An 18593-nucleotide genomic window follows, 5' to 3' on the forward strand; every position below is an offset into this window, starting at 1 on the left:
GAGAGCCAGTTAATTCTGTTTAACTACAATGTAGTATGTTAGTCTGGGAATATACTACACTTATCTATTTTCTTATCAGAGGACAATTTAGGTGGTTTCCAATTTCATTTTTCCTGGAGTGCACATTCTTGTATATGTCTCCTTATATATGTAAGAGATTCTTTAGGATATGTATCTAGATATAGATATAGATATATCTATATCTATATCTGTATCTATATCTATATCTATATCTATATCTAGATATATATCCCTTATGTACAATTGCTACATAAATTGCTGGGTAATGAGTTACTTTTATCTACTTAGTTATATCAGTATGCACTCATACCACCAGTATAAGAGTGCCTGTTACTGTCCCATCCAACACTTAATATTATAGACATTTTAATTTATACAATATGATAGGTGAAAAAAAATCTTTTTGTTTAAATTTGCATTTCTTTCCTGGTTACTAGTGAGATTGAGCTTTTTTCATTTCCTCTTTTGTAAATTACCTTTGTGTATCCTTTGCCCGTTTTTTTCTGTGGGGCTGTTAGTGTTTTTTAAAAAATGGATTTGTAGAATTTGCTCTTTTTTTGGAGGGGATATACTTTGGATTCTCATCCTTTGTTAGTTACAAATAGCTTTTCACAGACATTGGTGATTATTTCATGTTTATACAGTTTTAGATTTAAATTTTATTATAGTTGTAATTACCTTTTTTTCCCCTTTATGATTAGTGTGTTTGTGTGTTTTTAAGAAAATTTTTCCCCACCTTGAAGTCAGAAAGGTTTTCTTCTAAAAGGTTTAAATTTTTGCTTTTCACGTGTTGGTGTTTAATTCACCTAGAGTTTATTTTTGTGTTTGGTGTGAATTAGGAAGCTAATTTTATCTTTTCCATATGTATAACCAGTTCTCCCAATAACACTTATTGAGTCCATCCTTTTCCCCACTTATTTGTATGCTATCTCTGTTTTATATCCAATCCGTCTGGACTCTAGTCTCTTTCATTATTTGTCTATATGTGTACCAATGCCACTGTTTTAATTACCTTAGCTTTAAAATTATTCTTGCCATATGGTAGGGCGAACCCTCTCCTTGTTTTTCTTTATTTGGCATTTCTTAGCCCTTTTCTGTATGAATTTTAGGAGCAACTTAATCCTTCCTCTAAACAAATTATCTTTATCTTTAAATTTATCTTTATCTATTGCTATCGATTTTTACCTACAATTTTTTCAATGAAATTCAGTTGAATTACTCTAGAAAGCTGCTTTTCTTTTCCTTTTTTTGACATTAAGCCAGAAAGTGCTAATAATTTATCACAACTTTGTGCTCTATAGATTTGAAACCAAATAAATTCGCATCAGCTGTTTATGAGTAATGTAGGATATTTTGGTCCTTTGCTAAATTCAGAATGAAGTGCTAAAATTCTGATGTATTTTGCAGTAACCACATAGATCTTTTTAAATAAGATCTTTGGTGACAAAATGGAGGAATTATTAATTTGAGATAAGAAATAACTTGACATTTTTGTACTTCATCATTCACTTATTTTTAAAATCACTAAATAATACAGAGTATTTTAGGATTTCACTGGTGGATTTTTTAAAATTGTAAAGTGTTTTTAGTGTTATGTGCATATGAACAAACATTTTCTTACTTGATTTGACAAGCAATGAAAATAGTATTATCACTAATTCTTGGTCTTCCAAAGAACACCTATGTTGGGGAATTTTAAAAGTTTAGTTATCCTAGTTAATTTCTCCTAGAGAATAATAACAATGAGATTTTGTGAGATGATAACAGATTTAGTTCCCACTGTTTAGAACGGAGTTTGGCATGGAAGTATTCATGATTTTTCAATTAATGAATGAATATTTACTTCTGAATACCTTAATAAATAATCATTTTGGACAATATCTGTTTGAATTTTAATTTTATATTCTCTGCCAAGTTATTGAATACTCTACTGTTGTTCTGTTATCTAAATCATTAATAAAATAACATAGATATAACTTTAAACAGCTGCTGGACTCCAATACAGTCCTTTTTCTTCACCTGCTGATATTGAATTTGATAACTTTTTTGTATATATAGCCTTCCAATTAATTTACTACTTATCAAGCATCAAAATAAACTTAATTATACTTACCACGTTAAATGATGAAATGGACCAAGAGCATTACTGAAGCCTCTTTTCCAAAAAATAAAAGAGATTTTTTTTCTCTTCTGTTGTAGAAGGAAATGAATCTGTCAGTATTTCTGTTTTTATGAAGTTTATTTCTCTTTATTTAGTACAATGATTCTCCCATCCAAGTTCTAACCAGGCCTGACCCGGCTTAGCTTCCGAGATCAGATGAGATTGGGCACATTCAGGGTGGTATGGCCGTAGACAGTACAGTGATTCTTAAAGTGGAGAAAGCGGACCAGCTAATTAGTGTTACCTGAAAACTTGTTCAAAATGCAAATTCTCAGTCCCCACCCTCAGACTGATTAAATTAGAAACTCTGGAGTTCTCTAGGTCTGGGGTCCCTAACCCGAGGTGGTGAACTGGTACCGTTCTGTGCCCTGTTAGGAGCCGGGCTGCACAGTAAGAGGTGAGCCGCAGGCCAGCTAGTGAAGCTTTACCTGTATTTGCAGCTGCTCCTAGCATCACCGCCTCAGCTCCACCTCAGATCATCAGGCATTAGATTCTCATAGGAGCACCGGCCCCCTGTGTCAAAAAGGTTGGGAACTGCTGCTCTGGGTGATTCTGATGTATGCTAAAGTTGAGAACCACTGACAAAGTATTTTGAGCTCTCCCATTTAGTTCTTTATAAATTGTTGAAGATATTTTTTCCAGATTTCTTTCTAAATGTATACTCTATCTTGTTATTTCTAGATTTTAGGGTTATTGTCTTTTTTTCCCTTTAATACCTTCACCTATATCTAATTTTCAGACATTTAAGAAAGCATAATTATTTCCTGCAGTATAGTAGATTTGGTACCTTAATTGACCTTCTCATAGAAACAATTGAAAATACTAGATGGCATGGTAACTATAGTTACTAATAATAAATTGTATACTTGAAATTTGCTAAGAGAGTAGATCTTAAGTGTTCTCCCACACACAAAAAATGGGAACTATGTGAGGCGATGGTTATGTTAATTATCTTGATTGTGGTAATCATTACACAAGTATACTTATATTAAAATGCTACACTGTACACCTTAGGCAAAATTCCCTAAAGCTGAACATGTGCCACGTATGCCTATGATCCAGCAATTTTACCAGAGTCTGGATGGGATGGGGTGAGAATATATCCTATAGAAATCCATATGTTATTCAAAAGACATGTCCAAACATGTTAACAGCAACAGTATTCATAATGAAAAACTAGAAACAATTTCAATAAATAAATAATGGGACATATTTATATAATTATATACTATAAGAAAACAAATGATCTATTGCTACATGTAACAACATGGATAAGTCTCACAATCATAGTATTGAGGGGAGAAGTCAGACACAAAATAATACATGCTGTGTGATTCTTAGCAAAACTAATCTACGTTTTCTGTCTCTGGTGATAGAAACAAGATAGTGATTATCTGTGTTTGGGGCTAAAGGGCTAGTGACCTGGGGGTGGAGTGGGCATGCAGTGTAGAAGGCTAGTAACGTTCTCTTTCTGGAGCTTGTCTTGGTTACCTTGGCTGTGTTCACTTGGTAGGAATTCACTGAGCTAACCACACTGTATGTACTTTTCTGTATGTATGTTTTTATTCAATAAAAAGTTGATTTAAGGAAATGGTTATGTTCTTTTTCTTAAACTGGGTGGTAGATACGTGGTATTTGTTTCATGGTGTTTTATATCTTACATATATTTTATAAATATTCTTATTCAGTGTCAAGAAATATAAAAAGTAGTTACTGCTTCATTGTTAACTGAGCATATGCACAGAGCACAGTGCCTGGGGCATTATAGATACATGTATGTTAAATGCTCATTCCATCGAACAGAGTTAGCTAGTAATTTTTTGCCTTCCAACAGCCAGTTTTTGACTGAATTATTGTCAAACGATTATTTCTAAATAAAAAATAGTAATAATACCATTTTACTGTACTTTTATTATCAAGCTGAATTATTAAATGAGAAACCAATATTATAAGCATTTACATCATGAATTATTAGCATGTTATGTTTAATTATAATGATTCACATGAACATCAGCAATTTAGATAAGTATAGTACAGACTTATGGACGTAAGTCAATAGATTTCATAACTTTGAAGATGTGAAGTTTTTTACACCTAATATTTTCAGGTGTCTTTTTTTTTTTTTTCATTTGCTTCTGAACTGCAGTCACAACTAACTTCTTCTATTACATCTTGTGTTCTTTCCTCTATACCGTGCTGCCCCTTGCTTCTTGCCTGTCTTGTGTCTCTACTTTCTGCTTTCCCATGTGCCTGGTGCTAAGGGAGGAGTCTACAGGCATAAGACTTAGGGGTTGGGACTGGGGAGAGGCTCTAGACCGTGGATCTTTGTTTTGACTCTTTCCAAAGATTCTTCTTTTCCTCTTCACCCTTCAAAAGAACATAGGTGCCAACCTTTCATCAGGATGTTGGGAATTTTTTTTTAAAAAAAGCTTTACAAACATTGTTTTGATTTAATGTTTGGAGTAAGAGTGCTAAGTTACTCTTTAAAAAAGAACGTTTTAAATTGGTATTTTACAGTTTTGAAAACACCTTCACAGATCTTTTCTTGTTAGATTCTCAGAGCAACCTTATGAGTTGACACTGAAAATTTAATTCAACAAACAAAATTCAGCTAACAAAACCTACAGCTAACATCATACTAGTGAACACGGAAAGCTTTCCTCTTTAAGATCAAGAAGATAAAGATGTCTGCTCTTATCACTTCAGTGCAACACTGTATTGGAGATTCTAAGTAGGACAGTTAAGCCAGAAAAAGAAAAGAAGGCATTCAGATTGGAAATAAATAAAATGATCTCTATTTACGGATTACATGATCTTCTATATAGAAAATCCTAAAGAATTTACCAAGAAAAACTATTTGAGCTAATTAAATAAATCCAGCAAAGTTACGGGATATAAGATCAATATACAAAAATCAGTTGCATTTCTATACACTAGCATTGAACATCTGAAAATTAAATTAAGGAAACAGTTTTATTTACAATAGCATCAAAAGAATAAAATACTTATGGATAAATTTAACCAAAGAAGTGCAAGATTTATACACTGAAAACTACAAAATATGCTGAAAGAAATCTAAAAACATGGAAAGACATCTTATGTTCATGGATTGGAAGATATAATATTATTAATATAGCAATACTCCCCAACTTGATTTATAAATTCAATAAAATCCCTATCAAAATTCCAGCTGCCTTTTTCTAGAAATGGACAAGCCAGTTCTAAAATTTAGATAGAGTTGCAAAGCCATTTTAGCCACAACAATTTTGAAAAAGAACAAAATTGAAGGACACACTTCCTAATTACAAAACTTACCACAAAGCTGGAGTAATTAAGATGATGTGACAGTAGTATAAGGGTAATCACATAAACCAGTGGAATAGAATTGATTTTCAACAAGGGTGCCAAGACCATTCTTTTGAGAAAGAATAGCATTCTTAACAAATGATGCCAGGACAACTGAGTATCTATATGCAAGAGAATAAATTTGGACGACTACCTCACACATATAGAAAATTTAACTTAGAATAGATCAGAGATCTAAATCTATAAAATTCTTAGAAGGAAACATAGGTGAAAATCTTCATAACCTTGGATTAAACTGACTTTTTTAGATATGACACAAGCACAAGCAATCAAAGAACAAGATAAATTGGACTTCATCAAGATTTAAACTTTGATGTATTGAAGGACACTATCAAGAAGTAAAAAGACAACCCACAAAGTGAAAGAAAATATTAGCAAATCATATGTCTGGTAAGGGGGTAGTATCCAGACTATATAAAGAATCCTTACAACACAGCAATAAAAAGACAACCTAATTTTAAAATGGGCAAAGGATTTGAATAGACATTTCTCAAAAAAAGATGTATAAGTGACCAATAAACACATGAAAAGTTGCTTAATATCATAGTCATTAGGGAAATGCAAATCAAAACCACGAGATACAACTTGACACCCACTAGGATGCTGTAGTTGAAAAAAATCAGTGATAATGTAGAGAAATTGGACTGTCATACACCGCTGGTGGGAATGTAAAATGGTTTAGCTATTGTGTAAAAACAGTTTGGCAGTTCTTCAAAAAGTTAAACAGAATGACCCAACAATTCCACTCCTTGGGAGATAACCAAATGAGTTGAAAATATATGTTCATACGTAAGCTTGTACGTGGATGTAATGATGTTCATAGCATCATTAATCATAATAGCCAAAGAATGGGAATAAACCAGTGTCTGTGGATAAACAAATGGAATATGATCCAGCCATAAAAAGGAATGAAGTACTGTCATATGCTACAATATAGATGGTCTTGCAAACATTATGCTAAATGAAAGAAAACAGTCACAAAGATAAAAGATTGTGATTCTATTTATACAAAATGCCCAAAATAGGCAAATACAGATAGAAAGTAGATTAGTGATTGCTAGAGATTGAAAGGAGGAAGAATTGAGACTAACTGCTAATAGATACAGAGTTTCTTTTCAGAGTGCTGGAAATGTTCTGGAATTAGTGGTAATGATTGCACTACATGGTGAATATACTAAAAACCACTGGAGCGTTCACTTGAAAATGATGAATTTTATATTGTATGAAGTTGTCTCAGTCTATTAGGGCTGCTGTAACAAAATAGCTGAGTCTGGGTCACTTATAAACAATAGAAGTTTATTTCTCACAGTTCTGGAGGCTGGAAGTCCAAGATCAGAGTGCCAGCTTGGTTGAGTAAGGGGCCCTCTTTTGGATCACAGGCTTCTCACTGTGTCCTTACATCATGGAAGGGGTGAGCTAGCTCTCACTAATCCCATTCATGAGGGCTCTGTCCTCATGACCTAATCACCTCCCAAAGACTCCCACCTCCAAATACCATCACCCTGGGCATTAGGTTTTCAACATATGAATTTGGGGGAGACACAAACTATATTCAGACCATAGCAGAAGTATATCTCAAAAAATGCTAATAGTGTTCAGTTAATACATTGCACATTCACTAGGTGGCACAGGTGTGCCAGAGCTCAGAATCATGGTTCTCAACTAAATAATGTAAAGACAGCTTATTATAAATAGTAGTGATAAGACTGTTGAAGAAGCACACATAAAGGGGATAGTCAATCTTACTAGGAACCAGGGAATTTCATAAATTTAATTTTGCAAGATGGGTAAGATTTCCATAGGTGGAAGGGGTTTGGAATAGAGAATTCAGACAAAAGGAATAGTGTGAACAAAGGCATGGAGTTTGGAATATAAAGTATCTGGGGTCAGGGTGATCACTGAGGTAGATGATGTAGAAAAACAAGGATAGATTCTGCATAAGTGGTTATAAGTATCATGATAAGGAGTTTGGGTTTTATTATTTAGAAATCATAATTTTGATTTTAGGTCATATCTGATTGCAGAGGGAAGACTGAGTTGGAGAAGAGAAAATAGAATCAGGGAAATCAATTAGGTTATTGCAGGTTTGTTTGTTTTTTTAAAGAAGAGAGGTGATACGGGTTAGCAGTTAAAAGGATGGAAGGGAAGAATCAAATGCAAGTAACAGTGTAGAGGTAGAATTAATAGGTCTTGGCCCCCAATTGTGTGTGTGCAGGGGGGCGGTTGGGTGGTTAAGGAAAGGATGACCCTGAAATTGTGAATCCAAGTGACTTGAAATGATAGTGATGGTATTAACCAAGACGAGGAGGGCAGCAAGAGAAACAAAAGAGTGAATACCATGGAGAGGGAGACATCACTGAATTTGGCAATTAGAAAGTCATTGGTCACTTGGAAGACAGGGCAATTGCAGTAAAGTTGCTGGAGAGAATTTCAAAGGACGGTTGGGGGAGATTGCCATAGGATGAGAAAATGGGAGGCAAGAAAGGGAGACTTGAGAAGTTCAGTTGTGAAGTGAAGAGAAAAAAGGTTGATAATTTGAGGTAACAGTAGAGTTAAGGGGTTTTTGCTTTTTAAGCCACTGTGAGAGGCATGGACATACCTCTGGGAAGAGAGAGGCTAACTGGCAGTCACTCAAGATGTGCAAGAGCAAAGGCTGGATAGATGGGTTGGGATCAAACCTACAGGTGAAGGATTCCGCCTCCTATACATTTGAGATATGTGCCTTAAGATGCTTCTGTAAGGTTAAGAATAGAATGTGATCCGTGAATGGACAAAATGACGCTACATTACATGCTTCAATCAATTGGAGGTAGCTATAGGATGAAAACATGAAATCCTCAGTTTATTCACTTTCAAATTAGAATATTTTTCTCTCCTAAGTATACAGTATTCACAGTGAGTCATGTTTAGAAAATCATTCAGAGAGAAGAATTTTTTTATGTGTTACAAGAAACAAAAATTCAGCTTGAGTGAGGCAACTTGTTATTTAGATTTTGGTAGTAGGAAGGAGAGTTGTGGGGTGGGATGCCTGCAGGTCTAAAGCTCTTAAAACAGTGCCTGACACATAATAAGCTCTCAAAACATATTAGCTATTATGAGTAATTAGCTTTTAGCTATTATTAACATTCCCCTCCACCCGCCACTCCCAATCACCAAGTGGATAGTCAGTTTCTCAGTGCCGGTTATTGAATTTATTCAGCTTTCCCCCACTGATGCTAAATCTCATATACTGTATTAAGTTCTCATGTGTATCTGGTTCTATTTCTGAGTTGTTTGTTCTATTCCACTGAACTACGTGCCTGTTTCTGTACTGGCACCACCTTGTTTAATTACTGTATATGGCATGTTTCGATGTTAGGGCCAGTCCCCCTCATCCTTCCTGAAATTTTACTCGACAACTTCCAAAAACTAAAAAAAAAAAAGTTTCCCTCCTACTTCCCCTGCTACATTTGCTTTGCAAATTGCAATTTAGATTGACTTTACATAAGACTCATTGGGATTTTGCCTATAATTACATTAAATTTGTAGGTTAATTTACAGTTCTTGATACTTTATAATATTGAGTCATTGCATGCAATGACATCATATATCTATCTCTACATTTATTTTGGATATTCTTTTATGTACTTTCATTGGTTTTCTTCATATGGGTCTTATACATTTTTGCCACTTTTTTTTAGTGCTTTAAATTTTTTTGTTTCTCGTCTACGGCTGTGCCACCCTGAATGTGCCCAATTTCGTCTGATCTCGGAAGCTAAGCAGAGTCGGGCCTGGTTAGTGCTTGGATGGGAGAGCACCTAGGAATACCAGGTGCTATAGGTGTAAAAAATATATATTTTTTTCTCTTGGAATCCGTTGTCTATTTCCTATTTATAGAAAAGTTTTTGATTTTATGTATTTATCTGCTAAGATAGGCATTCATTTTCTTCAATTTTCTAGATGTATTTCTTTGAAACTTCAAAAAATTCAACAAATATTTATTAAATGCCTATTATGTGCCTAGATATTGTCCAATATTCTCCAAATTTTAAAGTAATTTTAAGGCATTGATGAACTTTCTCAAATTAATGCAGTATTGGAAGAAAATTACTTATTCACAGTGCTACGGACTTAGTTAGCTGGCTTATCAATTAGTACTCATTATGATGCTGTCAATAATTAACTTGCCCAATATAAATAAATCTTTAGCTCTTTGTATACTTATCAAATGGCTCTGTGCTTCAGACCATATTTTATATTTTCTTACTGAGTTTACTAAAAATGCTTTTTCTTAATTTATTTACAAAAATCCTTGGCACATTGTTATCAAAGAAAATTAGATTTAGCCAACATGATTTAACTATGAAATAAAAGCACACAAATGACGCGACTATGTCTTGTGTTTCATGAACAATGACAGTGTACTTTGAGTTATTTTTCTAATGTGCACAGTCGCCATTGTCTATACATACAGAAGCAAACAGAGGCCTGAAATGAAATATATTGTCAATTAACTTTAATACAAACATTTTAATTAGGTTAGTAAAGTAACACCTATCTATATTTTTTAAATTAGAAAATGCATAAAAGATGAAAGAAATTAAATCACCCATAGTCCTATTGTCCAATCACAGTTGTTTTTTTACATTTTGGTACGTTTCCATTTAGCTGGTTTACTATACTTTAAAAACATCAAGCTAAAGTAAAATCAAGTAAAGTAAAAAATAAATATAAACGTATTTCATATTCCTGTGATATGAATCTCTAATATGTTATGAGGACTTTGATGGCAATATGATATTTAACTAAGTGGATGTGTTATAGTTTACATAACCATTACTTGAAAATGGGACTTTTAGGTTGCTTCTAATTTATCACTATTAAAATAATGCTGTAGAGCAGGGGTCCCCAACCCCTGGGCCATGGACCGGTTGGGTCCGTGGCCTGTTAGGAACCGGGCCACACAGCAGAAGGAGAGCGGCAGGTGAGCAAGCGAAGCTTCATCTGTATTTGCAGCCGGTCCCTGGTGACAGCAAGGTTGGGGACCACTGTATATAGGATTTTGCATCTGGCTTTTTAAATTTAGTGTTACATTTTTGAGGTTTACCCATGTTGTTGTATACATCAGCAGTTAGTTTCTTTTTCATTGCTGGATAGTTTTCCATTGTTGGGACTATACCACAGTTTGTTTATCCATTCACCTTTGGTAGATTTGGGTGTCATTTCCAGTTTGGGGCTATTATAAATAAAGCTGTTGTGAACATTTGTGTATAAGTATGGCTACATGCTCGCGTTTCTCTTGACTAAAAAACTAGTTGTGGACTTGCTGGGTCACGTTAACTTTATAAGAAACTGCATCACATCTTTGCCAATATTTAATGTTGTCAGCCTTTTATATTTTTCTTTGTTTTTCTTGTTTTCCCAAATGGGAACTTGCCTTTTTCTTTTCACCAAACTTTTAAAGCCCTAATGGATGTCAGGAGATTTATCTATGTGACTAGATGAATAATGGTCTGAAATAAATAATGTGAAGAGTATCCCATAGGACATAAAAGTTTAAATTATTTCTGTCCCATCATATCTAATCCCACATGACTTCAAAATTTTGACAGAAATGATCATTACAGGAGTTTATAGCACAGAATGATTCCTTAGGCCTGAAGACAGGCGTTAACTGATGGGCTTTCACATTGTTCTAGACCAGCACTATCCAATGAAACGCTCTTCAGTGACAGCTACTAGCCACATGTGGTGCTTGAAGTGTGGCTAGTGCAGCTGAAGAACTGAGTTTTTAATTTTAATTAATTTAATTTTAATAGCCAGATGTGTCTATTGGTTACTCGATTGAACAGTATAGTTCTAAAATGTTATTTTTCAGGAAAGATGGTCTGACAAAAAATAATTGAGTGGGACTTGTCAGCTGAGCTGGCTCTGGGGCAAGCTCATGTTTTCTGTCCTTCTTCCCTTTCCTGTGGGGGAATCTGTGTGTCTCTAGAGACACGTAACCAAGGCCTGAAGCACCGCAGAGGAAGAACCAGTGGATGCATGAGTGTTGAAGTTAGGGTTGGGGCAAGTTATTTGGTAATGAGCTCTTTTTGTCAGGTACTATGCTCTTTGTTTTTTTCTGTTTCTTTTCCCCCTACAAATTCTTTGGTAAACAATAAAGCATATACTTAACTCAATTTTTAAAGTGAAACTTTGGATGAAAGTATGTTGTTTAAATTTAAAATCCATATAATGTTGCCTAGAGGAGTCCCAATTTTTTGATGAAAAGAAGCAGATTCTTTTTTTGTACTTTAGAGGCTCTCAAGTAAGCAATGGCATAATTACTTCCACTAAAGTTTCCATTAGAGATTTGCTGAGATTTTCATTCTTTTGAGCAGCAATGAATTATTAATTTTTTTACATTTCAAGTTGTTAATGAAAACATTTTGCAGTCTTCAGACAGCTGAATGTTCTGGTCACTCAGATTACTAAACTTATATAAAATTGCCCATCAATTTTGTGTTTTCACTTCTTAATAGCTTCATGACTGTAGTGCCTGGGCTTTTATTATGTTTCTTAGAGGTAAGGTCAATGTTAGAAAAATTGTGGAATTTTCCCTTGGCATTACTGTGGTAAGTAAACAGCTACTATTTATAGGGACTTATAGTTTCATGAGAAAATGAGATACCCTGCTTGGCTAACCATAAAAACACAGATGCTTCTAGATTCCAGTAGGGAGGCCTTTTGCTCACAGCATCTGTTTTAGTGGGCAAGAAAGCTGACTTCTAAAGACTTTTTTCACTTGTTTTGGAAGGACACTAGCTCTTTGACAAGTAGACAAGTTCATAAATGAAAAAGGTTAACAGCATTTTGTAAATTTTTTATTACTTTGTCTATATCAGTTCTGTGTAATTTTGATCTATTAGATAATTTTAATTATATCACTTCCTAAATAAGCTTGATATGTCCTTTGTATACATATTATTTGAATTGTTCATTCTTTGATTGAGGTAGATTTGTATTGATCCATAGTTCATTTATTCATCAAATGTTGGATAAGCAATGAGTGCCAAGCCCCATATTAGCCCCAGGAACCAAAAACTGGAGCAAGATGTAGTCTTAGTCTTTGAGAAGTTTATTGTCTTTTATGCAGTGCAAACATGTGAACAGACAATAAAAACACAGTCAGGTGCTTACATTTGAAGTTTATCAGCTTTGTGGGGAGGGTAAAGAGTCTAGGAATGTCTTCTAGAAGAAGTAATATCTGAGCTGAGAACTGTAGAATGAGTAGGAGTTGGGAGGCAAGGGGCTCAGAGTTAGGGGAGGGAGAAGAATATACAGTAGTCTCCGCCTTATTCACAGGGTTATTTTCCAAGACCCCCCCAGTATATGCCTGAAACCACAGATAGTTGTGAACCCTATATATACTATGTTTTTTCAAATACATACAACATACCTATGATAAAGTTTAATTTATAAATTAGACACAGTAAGACAATGACAACAACAATAATAAAATAGAACAATTATAACAATACACTTGTAATAAAAGTTTTGTGGATGTCGTCTGCTTCCCTGATAACTGATCTGATAACCGATCTGATAACTACATGTCTAATGAATGGATGGTGTATATGGTGTAGACATGCTGGACAAAGGGAATGATTCACATCCTGGGCAGACGGGGCAGGATGGCATGAGATTTCATCGCACTACTCAGAACACACACAATTTAAAACTTACGAATTGTTTTTTCTGGAATTTTCCATTTAATATTTTCATACTGTGGTTGACTGTAGGTCACTGATACTGAGTAAAGTGAAACCACAGATAAGGGGGAACTGTGTAAGAGGAAGAAGCTTGTAGGTGAGACCCCAGGGTAGATGGGAAACTAAAAAGCTGGGTACCGTTTTTGTCAGATGGCTTGTCAACCTGTGACCGTCGGCAAAAATACTCTCATTCAGAAAGCGAAATTATGGCCTAGACTTTAATCCTCTCATGTTCTAAATTAGTGATTTCCAATCAGTTTATCATGAATCCCATAAGTAAAAAACATTTTGATTATGTATCCCCAATATATATACATATTTATTTATAACTTGTATACTAATAGTTTATGTACGTAGTAAAACATACAAAAGGAAATAAAAAAGATGGGCTAAAGGTGAAAAATATATTCTCATTTTTCTTTTATTAATACGGAAAGCAAAATAGTGCTTCATTTTTCAAACCCTCGGGTTAATATTTTGATACTCCTATTCAGAGGTCTGTTTCTGGGTTCAGTTTATTTGGATACTTGAATTACCCTGCAAACCCTTTGGGAGCATGTATTCCTCTTTAGAGACCGCCAAACAACTGGGACAACTATTGAAACTAGCCTTTGAGTTAAAACAAAAGCAAAGCAAAAAGTAATTTATTTTCCTCTATAAATTTGTATTCGGGAGACAAATTTAAGAAGAATCAGCTTTGGTTTGAGGTTTGAAGAATGAGTACTTTAGTCATAAACAAACTATGACTACAAGTGTCATATTTTACTAACGAGGAAACCCTAAGAACGGTGGAAAGGTTATTGGTTAAATTCATTATACAGAGGAATGTTTTGCTAGTCGCTGTTGATCAAAAAGATTGTTAATTGCCGTTTTAAAAAAATATACCCTGTATCTTTGTTGGAAGATGGTTCTTCTCAATCTATAGGGGATATGGTTCATAGCCACTAGAGATCTATTATAAAAGATACTTTTTGTGACTTACACTTTATCGGACTTACTGAATTTACTTCACTGGGCCTAAATCAGTCAAAATTCTTTTTTCTGAAGAGATGGAAAAGCCAGCTCAAATAAGCTTGATCAAAAAAGAGAATTTATTGGCTCATAACCAACACTGAGGACTCAGGTCTTTAACTTGGTTGTTGGATCTGTGTTTCAAGGTGTCTGCTTGTGTCTTTGATACCTTTGTTTCTCTGATAGTTTCATTCTGTTTGGTGGTGAGGCAAGGGGGAATGCTTTTCTTCTATTACCTGTGTACATTTGATCCCATGGGTAGAACAGACCTCTGTGTAGCTATATGTGTGCTGTGATTAGCATGTCCGCAAAAGCATGTGGAATAGCGAAGGAAGGGTTTCCGAAAGGAAAGGTTTGCTATTATCACAGAGGAAGGGATGCCGGGAGTCAAAAACAACAGATGTTTACAACAGGTGATGAGGTATAGAGGACAGGAGAGCATAAACTAGTCTTTAAAGTTATTAAAAGGTGACTTAATTTTATTTTCCTAATTATTGATTTATATAGAGTATGCAAGCTGCAAGATGTCCTACAGACGAATTATCTTTAACCAACTGCGCAGTCGTGAATGAAAAAGATTTCCAGTCTGGCCAGTGAGTATCTAACTTTGTTTTCTCCTAAGCTGCTAGGTGGCATTTTAGAAACTTCTAAAGAACCCTTATTTTTTAGTGAACTTGAGAATATTTTTTTTTTTATTCCTCTCGCTGAGTTAGAAAATGGAAGAAATGAGGAAGTCTTTATTGTGTTAAACTTTGATAACTATGTTTTTAAAATCATACCTGGCTTTTTATATATCTTATTTTTTATCGATTTTCTTCGAAGAACTAAGCATATTAGTTGTATGGATTATAAATAACTCAGTCATTAGGTTTTGGCTGTGGATTCAGATCGTCTGAGTTTGGATTCTGGCTCTGTCAGTTATAAACTGGGTGGCCAGAGATAAGTTATTCGCCGGGTCTGTGTTTCGGTGCCCTAATCTGTAAAATAGGGATGATGATAATATCTTCTTTGGGGTAGTTGTGAAGATAGAGTTATACAAATAAAGCACTTAGAACAGTGCCTTGCACATTAATAAGCCCTCAATAAATGTTAGCTATTAGGATCATGACTACTATGATAATGTAAACGACATGAAAATTGGGAGATGCACAGCAAATGTAGACTCTTCCCAAGCATTTTTTATTGTCAGTTATTTTAACTGATTCATGTCACCCACTGCCAGAACTTATAAAGACCCTGCTACCACGTTCAGTGCCATCCATAAGCTTCTGAGATTGGTAGAGGTAAGGAGATGAAGAGGCTGTACCAGAAAGTAGGCTGGGGAAATAAGGAAAAAAGAAGCAGGACTTTAACTGAGCCTTTCTTTGTTTTTGTTTTTCTTTTAATTTGTTTCGTTTCGTTTTTAAGCTATCGGTGAAATACATGAGTTTCACAGAATTAGAATTGCTAATCATTTTTCATTTTCAACTTAAGAGTAAGGGGCTGTATTACATGACTGTATTAATATTGTTCTCAGTCCTGAAAATTCTCTGCTGCTAAGTCGAACACAGAACTTCCCACATATAAGCTGGAGTATAGATGATCAGTGTGAGAATTTGTTTATAGAATTCTTTTACACATGTCGAATGTTCATTGTACTCATGATGGAGTTACTTAGAATATAGTAGTTATAAGGAACTTGTGTTCTAGTGACAAAATGATATGTCTAGAAGCATTAAGCATTAATATTAAAAAATTATAGCATTCTAAAAGATAATTTTTAATTATCTTTTAAAAAGATAGTGCTGTTGCATAACAGTTCGAAGCTTCTGTCTCACACACAGTTCTTGGTAGTTTCTTGCTGTAAGAAATTATCATGAGATTAATATTGTATCTGTTTATGAGTAACTTCTGAGCAAGGTGAATTAGCACAAAATGCTTTGAAATAGTAAATATTGATATGTATATGAAAGCTGATAGATTTTGTGAAAATTTTTCATTTTACCATCTTTTTAATTTTACAGGTTATTACTAATTCAATCTGTTGCGAGAATCTGCAAAGAGATTTAAAGCCTAGTCCTAAAGACTAACTTTCTTTTGACTATTATATCCTGGCTCTTCTTTCTTGGTTCTCCTCCCTTTATTCTATTTAGGATGTGAAATAAGTCTCAGGAGAGAAAATTCATTTAATTTTTACTTACTATTAAGGACTCTAAATAATGTCATCAGTTTTATGTAAACCGGAAATGTAATGAAGGTGGTGTTTTGGATGGTATGTACTCTCTTGAACCTGGTCTTGATTCTGCCTGATATGTATTTGGCCCAAGGTGCTCTTCATGCCTGGAAAACAAGTTGAAGTGGTGACATTTTTTGGAAATGAAATGTGTCCTCTTTCTTCAGGACTCATATAATGCCATGTTTCTACCTAGTACTCACAAGCCTCAGTTGTTGGAAATAACGCGTTTGGAATGGTGTTCTTCATCTCCCTTGACATGAAGTACTGACTCTGTTTCTGTGTTTAGGCACGTGATTGTGAGGACCTCTCCCAACCACAGGTACACATTTACACTGAGGACCCATCCGTCAGTGGTCCCAGGGAGCATTGCATTCAGCTTACCTCAGGTAACTCAGATGTTAATTTATTCTCTTCTATTCTTGAAAGTCATAGAAGAATCAATTCATTTAAAGCAAGCATCACCTATAACTGTACTGATTCATATCAGAGAAAACCATCTAGGCAGTATATATGAAATTTAAAGATATCTTTTTAATTGCTAGTTTTCCTGTGTCTACCTTTTATTGTCTTGATTTTTTCCTAAGTTTTAAAAATTCTGCAGTATTATCAGTTAGCTATTAGATAAGGTATCAAGTTATTTTAATGTTAATTCCCAGGGTAATAGAAAAGACATTGACCTGTAAAATTAACATTTATTAATAGTGATTTTTAAATGCAGTGATGCCAGACTAAAGACTATGATACAAGTAGCTGTTATTTTGAATTACAACCTACCTTGCTGGGCTCCCGTAATGACTAGAAGGATGATGACTACGTTGATAACTGTTGGTGGTTTCTGTGAGGGGAAAATTGCCTAGCACTGCCCCAGACACATGACACATAATCTAGGAGCAGCGCAAATACCCGTCTGTAGCCTTTGCTCCCTTACCTTCTTGCTCGTGCCTCTGATCCCACAGTGCTAAGCATTGTAAATATTACCCCTGCCTCCTCCTCTTCATAAGCTAATAAGCATTGATATACTCCCCTGGAGGTTTAGGGAAAGATATCAAACACTCATTGTGGGAATTACTAAAGACCTCTTGGAGCTCTCAAAAATTATGGGAAATATTCACTCATTATTTCCCTTCACTATATGCCTCTCCATTATCAGGGTCACTTTTCACATTTGTTTCTGTAGAGCAGAGGTTTGAGGTCATCCAGGGTTTTCCAGATTTCACAGAACTCCATTTGGGATTCTGGTGGTTAGAAATGGGGTTTCTGACTATTTCTCCTTGGCTTTCTGCTATTAAAAAATTTTTCCCCAACATTTACTGTAGGCCAGGTATGATTCTAAGTACTTTTGCATGTTTTTGTTAATTTAATTCTCAAAACAGCCCCGTACAATAGATACTATTTTTATCATCCTTTGAGGCTGTCTTTGGGATTGACGTACAGAATCTAAATGTGGCTGCTCTGTGACTCCAAGTCTGAGCTAAACCACGTGCTCCTAAATTTCAGGTTGCTGCAAGTAGGGTGGGATATTAGAGAAGAGGGACATGAAGGGCAGCGAGGAGGGAGAAGTGACCTATAGTGAGAAAGCTGGACGGGAGAGCACTTGATGTTGCACATATTTAAAATTCAACAAAACCCACGATAGATGAGTAAGGAAACTTTTGATTTTTAGCCAAAAATTATTTTTTCTCGCTGTTCTTTGCAGTGTTACCAATAATTACTAATTTTGAATCTATACCAAGCCAGTCCCGAATTCCTGCCTAAACACAGTCTGGCCGACCCCATACGTTATTGCCGTTGTAATCAGTCAGGACCTGGGGAGAGGCTAAAGGCTGGTTGAAAATGCCTGAAAAGCCTTTGGCTAGTACACAAGGACTAGTCATGACCATCTAATGATCCGAATCCCTGCTTAGGTTTCATTATAGATTATCTGACCAGATTTAATTTAGTTTTTATCAGTTGAGTGTCTTTCCTTTTGTGGTACTGTAACAAACAGTATAACTTACCACAGTACATTTAGAGCACTGAAATAATATCTGTTACTACAAAGGTTTTCAGAAAGATTATATTGTGCAAAGGAGCATCTACTCAATGG

At 34.9% G+C, this 18593-nt stretch overlaps 1 protein-coding gene and 1 pseudogene across 1 annotated transcript in view; both read left to right on the forward strand.

Moving 5' to 3' along the window:
- The window catches only part of NSF (N-ethylmaleimide sensitive factor, vesicle fusing ATPase), a 127488-nt gene that overhangs the window by 6646 nt on the left and 102249 nt on the right, over positions 1-18593 (forward strand). Inside the window, exons 2-3 of the mRNA XM_011377095.1 lie at positions 14800-14885; positions 16794-16893. Of these exons, the coding sequence (XP_011375397.1) occupies positions 14800-14885; positions 16794-16893 (186 nt within the window). The remainder of the gene's footprint in view (positions 1-14799; positions 14886-16793; positions 16894-18593) is intronic.
- LOC111730319 lies at positions 9252-9370 on the forward strand (annotated as a pseudogene).

The sequence above is a fragment of the Pteropus vampyrus genome, unplaced genomic scaffold (genome assembly GCF_000151845.1).
Source record: "Pteropus vampyrus isolate Shadow unplaced genomic scaffold, Pvam_2.0 Scaffold306, whole genome shotgun sequence".
In the NCBI taxonomy this organism is placed as follows: Eukaryota; Metazoa; Chordata; class Mammalia; order Chiroptera; family Pteropodidae; genus Pteropus; species Pteropus vampyrus.